Raw genomic sequence first — 13,529 nt, 5'->3', positions numbered from 1 at the left:
TTTTTATAACATTGAGCTTGACTAAATTTTAAATAGCTTGTCCAAGAAAAAAAAAAAAAAAAAGAGCTTATGATCTTGTATGTATGTTGGATTCTCATCTCTTTTTGGTAATTTTTTGCCAAGCATCGATTTCTACGTGTTGCTTACTCATGAGAAACCGGATGTTCCAACATTATCACACCGTACCATGAGCTTGTGATTTTGTTTAATACCAATCCTTTCAGAATGAAACTAAACCATGTTATTTAAATTGTGGTATCAGCAATGGCCTGATATTCAACTTCAATACTAGAACTTGAAACAACTCTTTGTTTCTTTGAACTCTAATGAACAAAGTTAAATCGAGTTAGGGCTGCATAGGTCATATGCTTCAGGGAGCTTACCCTAAAACCATGATTTTAATTATTGGATATAAATAGATTTGGATTCAATTATATGATTCAACCCCACGAGACCCGAGCCACTGCTCTAGGCCAACTGAATATTTGTTACCTATATATTTAATGTTCATAGTAAAAAAATTTTGGCTGTGCCTCTGAGTCCAGCAAAAAACGATATCCTCCTATAGACAATTTTCATTGAGGATTTAAGAAGAGAAGAAAACCATAGTCTATAGCTTGTTTGAGATATTTTATAATTCATTTTACTGCACTCAACTAAGTGCCAGTATGGGTTGATGAATATATTGACGAACTTTATTAACCAAAAATGAAATGTTTGTCCTAGTCATTGTGATACAATATAAACACGGCGATCAGTTGGAGCTACTCATATAAAGAGTATGATAGTAGAAATATTCTAATTCAGAATTTACCGTTAAAAGCGAGAGTTGATGACATGGGGTAGAAATGCCCTTAGCCCTTATATATATATATAATATATATAATATATTTTATATATATATAATATATATATTATATATATATGTGTGTGTGTGTCGTGAGAAAATAATTCCTTGTAGTTACTTTGATACCCAAGTAATAATGGATCTTTTCAAAATATTAATAGCAAAGTCAGAGCTAAAAGTAGTAATCAGTTTCAAAATACTTGAAGTGGAACCTCAAATCACAATAATATCATGAACATAGCTGATACATATATGCAAAGATTTGTCGTGTGCAATAGATAAAAAGGATTGCATACATGTGCACATATATTTAGAAATGATGTTACAATGAAAACTGCTATTAAATAGTTTTATCACCCATGTGTAATTTTGATAATGAACTAGTACATTAATCTTAACTTCTAGCAATAATAAGATAAGTTTGCCTTCTCGCAATAACAAGATAAGTTTGCCTTTATATTATTTCATGCAAGCTAGAATAAACCAATGTACTTATAACTTTCTAAGTTTTCATCTCCATCCACCATTTTCATCAAAGGCAGAGACAGGTGAGGTCTCTTATGGGGCATGGCCCCATAGATTCGGGCCGCTGCTTCACGGTCAATTAAAAATTTGTTAACTATATATTTAACGATTCATGGTCAATTAAAAAAATCCATCAAAAAAAAAAATCTAGTTCTTCCACCCTTGCTTTTCATGTCATCGCTAATAAAGTGGTTGATAACATTGCTATCACACTGTCGAGATGATTCAATGACGCAAGACGGGTCGACATAGTGTTGAAAATTTGGAAAGTTGACAACTTATATGTTCTTTCCCTTCCACATGAAGTCTTGACTTTATTGTCTTGGTTTAGTTTATTTATTACAATGATGCTTCCTTGTGGTTAGTTCGTGTCTAATATTTTGAAGACACGAACGTTTGAGAAAATATGTTTGCTTGCTAAAATATTTGAAAAAAAGAATTTGCATGAATTCTCCTTGTTAGCATTAGGTTCCTGTTTATCCACTTGAAAACAATTAGAGGCCTTTTCTTATTGGAACAGCAAGACACATTTATTTTAAAAATTTTAAAGTAAATTTGTTTTACTACTAATCAGTCTGTCCATATTTTAAGTAAAATAATATATTATACGGATACCTACCGACAATAAAACCCAAGCTGGGTTCCTCAATTAGTATTGATGTTTTTGGCCTTTGACACATAAGTAAGTATGGGCAGGCCAGATAAAAAGTCGTGCTCGGGCTGGCCTGATACCCAAAACTTGAGTTTGTCTGACACTAGAAACCCAGATTTGGCCCAATTAAATTATAAACTATATATTTTTAATATAAAATAATATATAAATATTAAAAATCATAATAAAATATTATAATTATACATATAAATAATAAAATATATATTACAAAACTATTATCAGGCCCACTCGGACCGATTTGATAATATTTCAAGCCGGCCGGTGCCCTTTTTTTTGAGCCCGAGTCAAGCTTGGGCCCGAGTCAGACCGAATACCAGGTATCCACCGGCGGCTCGACCCATACCCATGCTACACACAGGATTTGCATGTGGGAGAAGTTGAAGTATTTCAAAAAGATCATTGGATTTATCTATCTCGGTTTAGATGGAGAAATGCTGTGGCCTCTCATTGCACATTGCCCGAACCATTGGACCGGCAACCCGTAATTGATTGATTGAAAGTCTGGATGACTATACTGTACAAAACTTATGATACTAAAAAGTGTCGCAAATTATGCATCCTACAACAACAAATCATTTGACATGGTTTCTAGCCACGGAATGCATTATTTACGACTATTTTTAAGATTATAAAACTAAAAAAATCACATCAATAAGAGAGGTTGGCCGACTGACTTCAATTTATATATATTTTTTGCTCATAAAGTTGAATTCTGGCCAAATATAATAAATACAGCAAGTTTTAAGTGACATATCATTGTCTGGAGTTCACACCCATCTGGATAATACTTGCAGCAGAAAAGTATGGGACTTAACAAGGAGAAGCTTGTCCTTGCGAGTTTGGTTTTGTCAAATTCCGCTTCAGCGGGGCTCTAACAAATTTCATTTGAACCCGATACCATTTACTTAATTGAAAGAAAGCCGGTCCATCTATGTATTTCTTGGTGGAAAATGTATCCGAATTGTTCGAGACGATGCACAAAAAGCATGCACCTCTCAGCCCGGCCTGTCTGACACGTACGCGAAAGCCGGTTCTTTCTCCCCGGTGATGGAACAACCAAGCAACGAGGAGGAACAGGGGGAGGAGAGAGGAGGAGGAGGAGCCATGGCTAATCTTCCATTGAAGACCACAGGAGATAGAGGAGGAGTGAGGAGGAACAACCAATCAACAAGGAGGAACAAGCGGAGGAGGAGGTGCAATGGCTAATGTTTCATTGAAGAGCGCAGGAGGTGGAGGCGGAGGAGGAGTGAGGAGGAAGGAAAGCTTTCGTCTCTCTCATACACCTGCATCTCGGGGACCCATCCCCCGGCTTGCCAGCAGACTGCAACGATGCATCTTCGGAGAAGATGACGACACGCTTCCATGGACGGAAGCCGGCGACATTGCAGTAAGTACTTCTGTCTCGTTCTCAATCATATGATTTCCTTTTCCCGATCCCCACTTCTCTTGTTTGTCAACTATGCAAATGAAACGAGATGTTCTGCTTCAATCATTTGCAACGTGTATTCTCTCTCTCTCTCTCTCTCTCTCTCTCTCTTGCTCCTTTCGTAAAACCAAATGTGACCAATTCTTTTCCTTCTTTCTTTGGCATACTATTCATTTGCATTTGATATAATGATATGTAGTCTTGTGAAAGAGAGGCTTCCAATGGCAACGAGGACTCAACCAAGTTATGTTCGGCTCTTGTTCACTCAAGGCAAAGAAAGGATGTCCAACGTGGAATGAGCATTCTAGCAGGTGACTTTACTACATCGGTATTTGATTGATTTTGAGGCTGGAAATATGGGCCATACTGTTCAATCGCTTTCAGACACACTCACACATTAGTTATATCCCTTATTATGGTACATTCTTCAGGATACCTATAATGGTAGTTTTCTTTTTTCTTTTTCTTTTTTTGAGGAAAAAAGACAAAAGGGAAAAAGAAAAGAAGACGGCAAACGAAAAATTAATAGTTGTGACGTTTTTGCAGCCGATTTGGATAGCTCCAGCAGCCTCTTGCAGAAGATGGAGAAGCTTTATCTTCTTGCCGTAGGATACTTTAGGACAGGAGATGAAACACATTGTTGGCTTCTTCTTCAAGAAATAGTGAAGGTTTACTGAACTTTGTTCCTGTGATTCTATTTTATAATGCTATTCTCCTCTTGGAACAATGAATTGACACTAAAGCTTTAGGGGTGTTTGATTCCTCTTCCATAATTGCATCACAAGTTTGGCTTCTCTGTATTAGGTCTCCACCAAACTGTTTTGATGCATTAACTTTTTAATAGCATTTTTCTCGTAGATTATGGTGGTTGGATTCACCATTTCTAACACACAAGATAAGTTGCTTTGCTTGTTAAAATGAAGATCCTGGCTTATTTACAACCATATATTGTAAAATTTTCAACATATTTTCTCTGTTTCTTGATTGTTAATTTTGAAAAATGTTTTAATCAATGTGCATCTCCCTGCAAATTAGCTGAGGCCATTTTTTTTCATTTTCTGTTTATGGTCAAGCATTTATAGTTGGTATACTTATCTACATTGATTAGCTTCTCTTAATTTATTGTTTTGTTAAAGGATCTTGATGAAGTTCCAGAGTTGGAAGAGGAAGACACAGCAACCATGAGTCTTCTGTCGGCTCTCATGCAATCAGGGTTGCAAGAGAATGTGGGGATTGGCATAGCTTTGCTTGCAGGTGCAGTGCTTTGGTTGATTATTTTTGGCTGATTGTTTGCTTTCTACTTTAAGGTTCTTCTAGGGGCCAATGCATGTGCTGTTATAACTTCTAACATGCACTTAATGAAACAAGAATTTAGGGGCACTTATATAATCTCATCAGGACAATCTGGTTCAAATATTTCAAATTGATTAGTGATAGTTCAGATATTATTTTTTGTAGTTCATCCACATGTCCAGTGTCATATAATTTTGTTTTACTATTATGCATGCATGGTTCCTGCGGGAGAAAGAGAGGGAGAGTTTTTAAATGAAGCCTAGTAGCCTACAGATGAAACAAGGAAACTTCTTGGCATATATATGGATCCTTATTCGGCTAAGGAGTTTGAAGTTTGAACTCTTCTGCTGTTAAGTACCATGTCAATCGTGAATGTAATCTACATGTTGAAAAACCTAAAAGTTGGGATGTGGATCATGTTTGGTGAATAATAAACTAATAATTGAAGCAACTGAAAGAGGTTCTCATATTGAATATAACCCATTTTTTTTTATCATCATAAAATTGTACGTGCCCATAAGTAGAAGATTTTTTTGACAGGGACACTAATAAGTAACTCTATTTCTGTGAGAAGAATGCTTACAGTTATAGGGTCAAGCCACCAATATTGTATGAACATGGAATGCAACAAAGTCTTATTTAAATAAACAGCAGGTTGAAAATGGAAAAAAACTAAAAAATTGATTTATGGAGGTTAATTAACATTTATTGTTCAAAATTTTACATCTCTAAGAGAATTATATAAATCATTATTTAAAACGAAAATTGGGAAAACATAGACTCTTTAGGCTTCCATTAATTTCTTATCTTCTGTTTTTGTAATATTTGAAAACTAACCATTTTTCTCATTAAAGGAAAATAGCAGAACTTGGAGGTCATATCGCCTAAATAACAATTTTTAACCTAATGTCCTGTTGCAATGCTTACATCAATCTCAATTCAACTATGAAAAAACACTAATAGCTTATGTACTTACAGATTGGAAATGCCTTTTTGTGATAGTATAATGTTTCCTAACTTATAAACGAAAGTACTGTTTTAGGTGAGCAATAAGATAATGTGTAACCTTCTAATTCTAACTGATTTCATAAATTGAGTATCAAATTACTATTTGGATCCGGGCATGCTGAAGACCCAAAATTATTAAAAAAAAAACCACACACACACACACACAATGAAAACTAGAATTAAATAAACCTACTGGTCCTGGTTGCGTTTCACCTGCACTCTCCATCCAATTAACCCTTCTTTGCCAATTTCTTACGTCAGAAAATTCAGGAATACCATACTCATTCTCGTGTTGTATTAGTATATGTTTCAAATGACAACCTCTTTGTGTTAACATATAAATAATTCAAGTCACTTTTCTGGGGTTTTCTAGTTTTCATGTTACAGCTTTAACTAGTTGGCTTGCACATTAATGTTTAAGCTGATGTTTTCGGTTTGACAGATGCTCTAAAAGACTGTAGCAGTAGGCTCAAAAGAACAAGGGTTCTTTGTCTCCTTGCCTTGGAATATCGTAGACAAGGCCGCTATTCAAAGAGCCACTACTTTATAGAACAAGCTTCAAAGGTACTCATCTTATTTAGTTTATTAATTAAATTATTTATTTCATTTTTAAACAACTTTTAACACTTAAAGAAAAGCCCAAGTGAGCTCCGGTCATCAAAAGTTAAGAAGACAGCAGAATGGTAAAGTTGAAACTTGATCTAAGGTCTTTAACTTGTCACCCTTCACATTCTCCTCCTGTCACATACTCATATCCTTCATACTCCTCAAAAGAAGAAATTATTTGCTATGTCAAACTGTGGTAAAATAGTATGGAGAGAGATGAGGGGGATGACATGGTACAGCCTTGATGGAGCACTCATCGTTCAGTTTGACTAGAGTTTAAAAACTCAATTTCCAACTGGACTTGTGTATTTGGAAACTTGTCATAATTTTCACGTTGTTCTTTAGAAAATGTAAAAAATAAAATAAAAAATTGAAAACACCAGTAGCCTTTCAGCTGAGGCAGACAATGTGGCCTTACCCAAAGAGGTCAGGACCAACACATTTTACATATGTAGTTTTTATCAAATATGTTAAGGGTTCAAATTGGAGACCAGAAAGATTTTATTGGTCCAAAATTGCGTTTGAAACCATATAGGAAGTTGCTGTTTCAGCTAGCATATTTACCAACACTCTTCTGAAATCACAGCTTGATGTTCTCCATATAGATTTCCTTACAAATTTGACCATGCCATACATGTAACTTCTATTAAATTTATGTTCTACTCTATTAAGAATTTTTCTAAGTCATGTTTGATTTTGGAGAGGGAGAGAGAGAGATTGTTACATAAACCTTGTTGTGTTTCATGGATGTGAGATGCAGATCATAACAGAAATAACTGGAACCTTCTCCTCTCCTTGCAGGAACTTCCCCTTCTAAAGAAGGTTTTCCATCTTGAAGATGTTGCTTACCATAGGATGATGAAAGGTGAGGCAATTAGTTGCGCTGTTAATTTGTTTTCTGTTTCATATGTTCGTTTTGGTAAGCTTCAATCTCTCTGCACCTTAGTTGGGTAAGTTGGATTCAAGTCCTTAAGCTGAAAGAAGCAACAAAACTTGTTGCCCTACAAGCAAAAGCAGTGGCTCAGGGAACTTCTTGGTAAGTTGGTAGACATGAGATGAGTTTTGCACGGCAACAATTGGAGACCAAAGTAGACGTGCATTTCTTACATTGCAAGTCCAAAATTTGGTGATTTCCCCTTGTCATCAGAATACACATGCTCCTTTCGGTGTCAACAGCCAAGATCTGGCTTATAAATTTTATTTACAAAGAGAAACATTCAATAAAAAGAATCAACATTGAGGCTGGATCCACACGGTCTAGTTAGTACATATATGGTGTTGGATATGACATAAAATAGTATATACGTGGTGTCAAATGTGACAAAAATTCACACATGCCCTCAAATCTGACCTGATTCTGAAAACATGCTTGGACATAGTAGCTTGGATTGGATCAGGGTCTGGATGTAATTTACACCCTTAACTGTTTGCACTCGGGATCTGATCTTGATTACAGAGAATGGGATCTAGTTCCTGGTATTGCATGTACGATGCTAGCAGGGACCAAACTTGTATCTTGGTTGGCTTTTCATGTGCAGTTGATGGAACACCGACCTTAAAATTCGTGGTTTGGTGGTGTTGCTCATAAGCATTTCACCTTGTGAATGATCTGTCCTGCACTCTGATGATAAACCCTGATATATATCTGGTCAGAAATATTGCCCCATCCCTTCTGCATTTATATATGTTGATGTGTGTGTGTGTGTCTGTGCATGTGATGTCTCTTCCCTCATCGTCAGCTAACTGAAAGGACCTTTTTATAGGTGATCAGATCATCAAGGGTTTTGCTGCCATCGCGGCAATGTTATTTGCTGGTGGGTGCTTTATCCTAGGAATCAAGAAATTCAGTAGGTTGGATAGAAGGGGTAAATGAAGAGCAAGACACTAAACTTCTATGTTTTATCCTATTTGTCTTGACTACCAATGTAAAATGTCTTGAACATCATTGTAGTAAGTAGATAGCTTTATTCAGCTTCCCTTCAGCAATAAATATTGCTTCAAGAAAGTGATTGGGTTTTTTTTTCTCAGCATTTACAGTTGGGCGAATTTGCTTTACATTGTAATTGAAATGTGAAACTTGAGAAACAAGATTAATGATGTGTCACAAACTGTTAAAGCAGATATTGCCAATGAGGAAATCAGAATTTATGAATGTAGTTACAATAAATAATTGTTCATCTTGTCAACCAAAGACATACCTAGAACAGTTCAAAATGCATCAGCCAAGGAGGTCTGAAAGCATGTTGATTGAGAAAACGGGAGGTAATTTTGGAAACAAAAACATGGCTCTTAAGAAAAGAATAATTCAGTTTGCAAGGATAAATGAGGGAGTAACCACACACGGCAAGGAATGATTGGGCTCTCTTCATTCCGTTGCTGCCCTCTTTGGATATTATGCATGATTTTCCTATAGGCCTGTGGAAGCACGACTCGTTCCTTTAATAGCCTGTAATAAATTTGAGTCACCTTCGAGATCATATAAATTCTCTAATTTTAAGTTATCGAATGTGTGCATTTCCAAGCTTACTTCACTATTGCGTGAGCAAATCAATCTAACTTTATCATGTTAATGTAGTTTTTTAGTCCAATTCCCACAACTTTCAAATTCAATTGATATGATTTTCAAATCCAACCAATATAGTTTTCAAACAATGCAGTTCCTAGTCCTCTCAAATCCAGTCAATACAATTCTTCAAAGTCGTTAACATAGTTTTCCAAATCCACTAAAAACAGTTTTCAAATCCCTAACTAGAGTTACACTTTTTGAGGTCCAGCAAAACGGACATTCAAATTCTTTAATACAGTTTTTTTTTTAATCCAACTAACATAGATTTTTATGTCTAACTAATACATATTTCCAAATTCATCTAATACAGACATTTGGATCCATTAATAGAATTTTTAAAAGCCATTTAATACAAAATTTCAAACTATTTAATACGGTTTTCAAGTACATCTAATTAGTAGAATTTTCCAACTCCATTTGCCTTAGTTTTTAGAATTCATTTCCTTATAGGTTGTTTACAGGGCCTGCACTCAAAGGCTGAAAATGCCGCTGAGTCTGCCTCAAGTAGCCCACATTTCCTTATATTTAACCCATTTTCTTGTAATATATAATCAAATAACCATATTAATTGTTTCTTTTCTGCTTTAAGCCTCTGACAAAAACTTTTGTAATTGCCACATAGATGAGTATAATCCAAATTTGCTAAATTATCCAACTCAAATCTAAAGCAACTTTTCAAAATGAATTCTCCTAAAACATATTTCGAAAGCTATCTTAAAAAAAAATCAAAAACCAGCTTAATTGATCTTTTCAATACCATTCTCCAAATATACTTTAATATTAACGATGAAGACTCAAATCTTAAGGCCCAAAAAGATTACCATTTTCCAAATTCCTTTTGAACTCTTTATTTATGGACCTAATAATGAGGATCCAGTCCTAATGGTCCAATTTCTTGTTTTCACATTCCCTAGTGTTATTTTGATTTTCTTTATAGACTTAGTTGGGCCTTTCTTCATATACCTTTCAAAATCCAGTTGGATCTTTCTAGCTCCAAGTGTTCTTTCTTAGATCCAATTGGATATTTATCCTTTCACTTATAAACCTAATCCCCTCCCAACCCACCCCACCCAAAAAAAAAATAAATAAATACAATCATTTCCCAAACTAACGTTGGATTCTTATGTAAACAACCTGTTCAAATACAACATCGATAGTTTTCAAATAAGTCCAATAAATTCTTCTTTGTTCAAATATCTTTACCAAATTTAGTTTAGTTAGGAATTCTTCTGCGAACATATTATTAAGATCATGTTCTTTTTCTCCGTCTAAATCAGTTAAGGACTCTTTACCAAAATCAATCATGCCCATCTATTTAAACCAAACTTTTGTCATGGTTTCACAGGCTCTCCTTCTATTATTTCTAGTCCAAATAATGATTCACCATCGTTTTTCAAAATTCAGCACTCTTCAGGGTAGGTCACACCATGCACATTTCACTTTGTACTTAGTTTTCAAGATAATTCTGAGAGATTTTGAGGTATAGAAGGCATAAAAATCAATCCTCGACTCTAGTAACCCTTGATAAAGGTGTTATGACTTCCTGCAAATTTCAAACTAAAGGCGAATTTTCAAACTTTTTTCTTTTCCAAAGGTGGAAAAGATGGAATAATGGAAAAAATTGCTACCTCTAAACATAGATGGTGACTTAGATAGGACCTATTAGAATCCTTCACATCTAATTGGTCCTTCACGTATATACTTCAAAGCTTCTAGATATTGTCCTTTGATATTTGCTACACATGGAACCCAAAAGCCTTAACTTTGAACCTAGTTGACATTTCATTTCATATAAAAATTTAGCATAGTTTGGCTGCTTTTTATTTGCTTTTGCATTTTGGACTAATCAATGAACCTCATTCATGTTCACCTAGAATTATGTCACCCTTTTTAATTTAGGATTTGTATGAAAACCAAGTATGCAAGTGCATTTTTCCTCCATTATTTTAACCCCTATCTTAGGGTTCATTATATTAGAGCTAACTGATTGTGAATGTACTACAAACTTTCAGAATATCCTTTGCCTATTTTTGTCTTGGTCTTTCCATTGTTTGAGAGTATCTTACAAACTGAACCAATTTTGAGCTCAACAAGTTCCCTTGCTAGCACCATAGGCCTATATATCAAGGAAAACTGTGAACCCAATTTGCAGTCACTCTAGAGAATTCTATGCCACATATGTGCTTTGGACCTTAATTTGGGTTTAAAGGCATGTTTTGATTCGAAGAAACATGACCTAGGAAGCCTGAGTCGAGTCAGGGTCATATACCTGTTTTCAAAATAATGCATGTTAGGGTTGCCATTTAGGGAGTGTTGTATGTGCATAATCATCTGTGTAGCCAATTGTTGAATTTGATTGATGCTTGAACCCTTTATGTTCATATCACTTTTTAATCATGTTTAGAACTTTAAACTAACCCAAATTCTTTTGATTGTGGTCTTCCCTTTCCCATTGGGTCAATGTCTTGATTTTGTCTCAGTCTTGATATTCATTGGCTCTTATGGTCTTGATTTCCTTTTGTTTAATCTTTGCTTGTTGTGGAGTCAATCTTATCTCTATTGGCTTGGTGAGCAGTTTTATTTTTTCATCTTCTATATTCATCCCTGTTATTCCTTGTTAATATTGCCTATCCTTCTACTCTTTTTAGTCTGCGAAATAAAACTCTTTCAACTAGTGGTCACTTTCCCTTTTGATTGTTGGAGCGCGGATCCTGATCTATACTTAGCAGATATTCATGTAAATTTATATTTTGCAAGCTTGCCCTAATCCCCGTGTTTAAGAGAGGATTGTTTCTTGTATTATTTGATTCTTCTGTGATAGTGAAAACTTTATGTGGCCATGGACCTAAGAGAACTTTGTCTATTGTGTCTTCTTTCTTCTCTTCTTTGGTTTGTTCTCTTGGTATCATGAGAGAGAGGGAGGGAAAGTCTCGTTCCTAACACTAATCAAATGTGTTGTTCAATTTTTAAACCTATTTTTCATTTCGAGACTTCAAATTGGCTCCCAAGGCTAGAAATGGATCATGTTCCAAACCACAACTATCTCAGTTTGTCCCATCTCTAATAGAACTTCCAAAGTTTCATTATTGTTCAAGTATAACCAAGGCAAAAGCCAAATCATGAGTGAATCCAAAGAGCAATCAAGAGTACTATCGAAATTAGATTTATCCATAATAGAATTTGGTAAAGTTCACACAAATTCAGAGGTAGGATCAACTCGATCTCTCTCCCTTAGCCAATGACTTGACTAAGAAAATCAACATTGGCACATAAGATGAACCCAAATATTGTATATAGGTAGATAGTCTCTAATTAGAGGGCAAAGTCAATGAAGGCTTAGAAAATTCATTAAAAGCGTACTTTATTCGACTAATCAATTACCTTAACTGGTTTATCAACATCATGCTAGTCCCTAAGAAAAATGGCAAAGTCTGTGTTTGCATTGTTTTTACGAATCTTAACAAAGCACCTCCTTCAATAGATGATTATCTGCTTCTAAAGATCAACCTCTTAGCCGATAGTATTATCCGACATGTCATGTTCTCTTTCATGAATGAATATTCATTTTATAAGCAAATCAAACTGCTAGTCAAAAATCATGCCAAAGCCTCTTTTACCACCCTCACAAGGAACATCCTATTATATAATGGTGCCATTCAGATCGGAAAATGGAGGGCAACCTATCAAAGGACAATAGCTACATATTTCACAATAAGATGTATAATTCTTCTATACATATGACATTCTAATCAAATCTAAGGCAAGAAAAGGTCATATATCAACACTTTCCAAATTTGAATGAGTAATAATCAAATGTATAACTCATAGATACTTATGACACTGTAATCAAGTCTAAGGCAAAAAAAGGTCATGTATAGACACTTTCCAAATTTGAATGATTTTGCTCTATAAGCTCTAACTTCAACTACACTTTCCGAATTTGAAGGTTTTCTCTATAAGCTCTAACTTCAACTTACATAAATGTCTCTTAGAGTCAAATTTATCAAACTCTTGGAACTCATGGTCCGCCAAAATGACATAGAAGTGGTATAGAAGTGAATTATGCCAATGGTAAGAAATCATCGACATGCCACCACCTACCAACCTTAAGGAATCATGAAGTTTATAAGACTAAATCCAATCAACCTACCATTTGTTTCCAATTTACCAATCAACCTAATCATTTTTTGAGGGAAGGTGTTCAAATTGAATGGAGACTAGGGTGTTAGTGGTCCTTTGGTTAGAAAAAGAAGCATCTTTTAATTTGTCACTTTTGAATCCTCATGTGTTTTGGGCGAGCCAGAGGTTTGTCCCTGCCTCCAAGGTCTTGAGCTGTAACGGGAAAACCTTTTTTGCCCTAAACATCAATCAGCCACTCCCTCAATATGAAGAAGAAAGACTTAGCTTACAAAATTGCTCAATGAATCAAAAAATAACCGCTTAAGGGATATGAGTTTTGTTTATGAGAACTTGCTAAATAGATTGATTTAGATTGATACATCCTAGTGCATGCTTTCGCTTAAGGTTGGTCAATGAGCCGGGTACTAAATGGGTAGTTGGTTATGCAGCCTATGATAGGCTAGGC

The 13,529-nt window shown here is 35.2% G+C and overlaps 1 protein-coding gene across 1 annotated transcript; it reads left to right on the top strand.

Moving 5' to 3' along the window:
- Positions 1-3,065: 3,065 nt before the first annotated feature.
- LOC116267183 (uncharacterized) lies at positions 3,066-8,461 on the top strand. The gene is made up of 7 exons (XM_031648784.2): positions 3,066-3,432; positions 3,671-3,782; positions 4,018-4,139; positions 4,608-4,725; positions 6,215-6,336; positions 7,180-7,243; positions 8,142-8,461. The coding sequence occupies exons 1-7, from the start codon at positions 3,244-3,246 to the stop codon at positions 8,249-8,251; spliced, it is 837 nt and encodes a 278-aa protein (XP_031504644.1). The 5' UTR covers positions 3,066-3,243; the 3' UTR covers positions 8,252-8,461.
- Positions 8,462-13,529: the final 5,068 nt, after the last annotated feature.

This window comes from Nymphaea colorata, chromosome 13, assembly GCF_008831285.2.
Source record: "Nymphaea colorata isolate Beijing-Zhang1983 chromosome 13, ASM883128v2, whole genome shotgun sequence".
NCBI lineage: Eukaryota > Viridiplantae > Streptophyta > Magnoliopsida > Nymphaeales > Nymphaeaceae > Nymphaea > Nymphaea colorata.
Note: the sequence above shows the minus strand (reverse complement) of the source record. Positions and strands in the feature narration are given on the sequence as shown.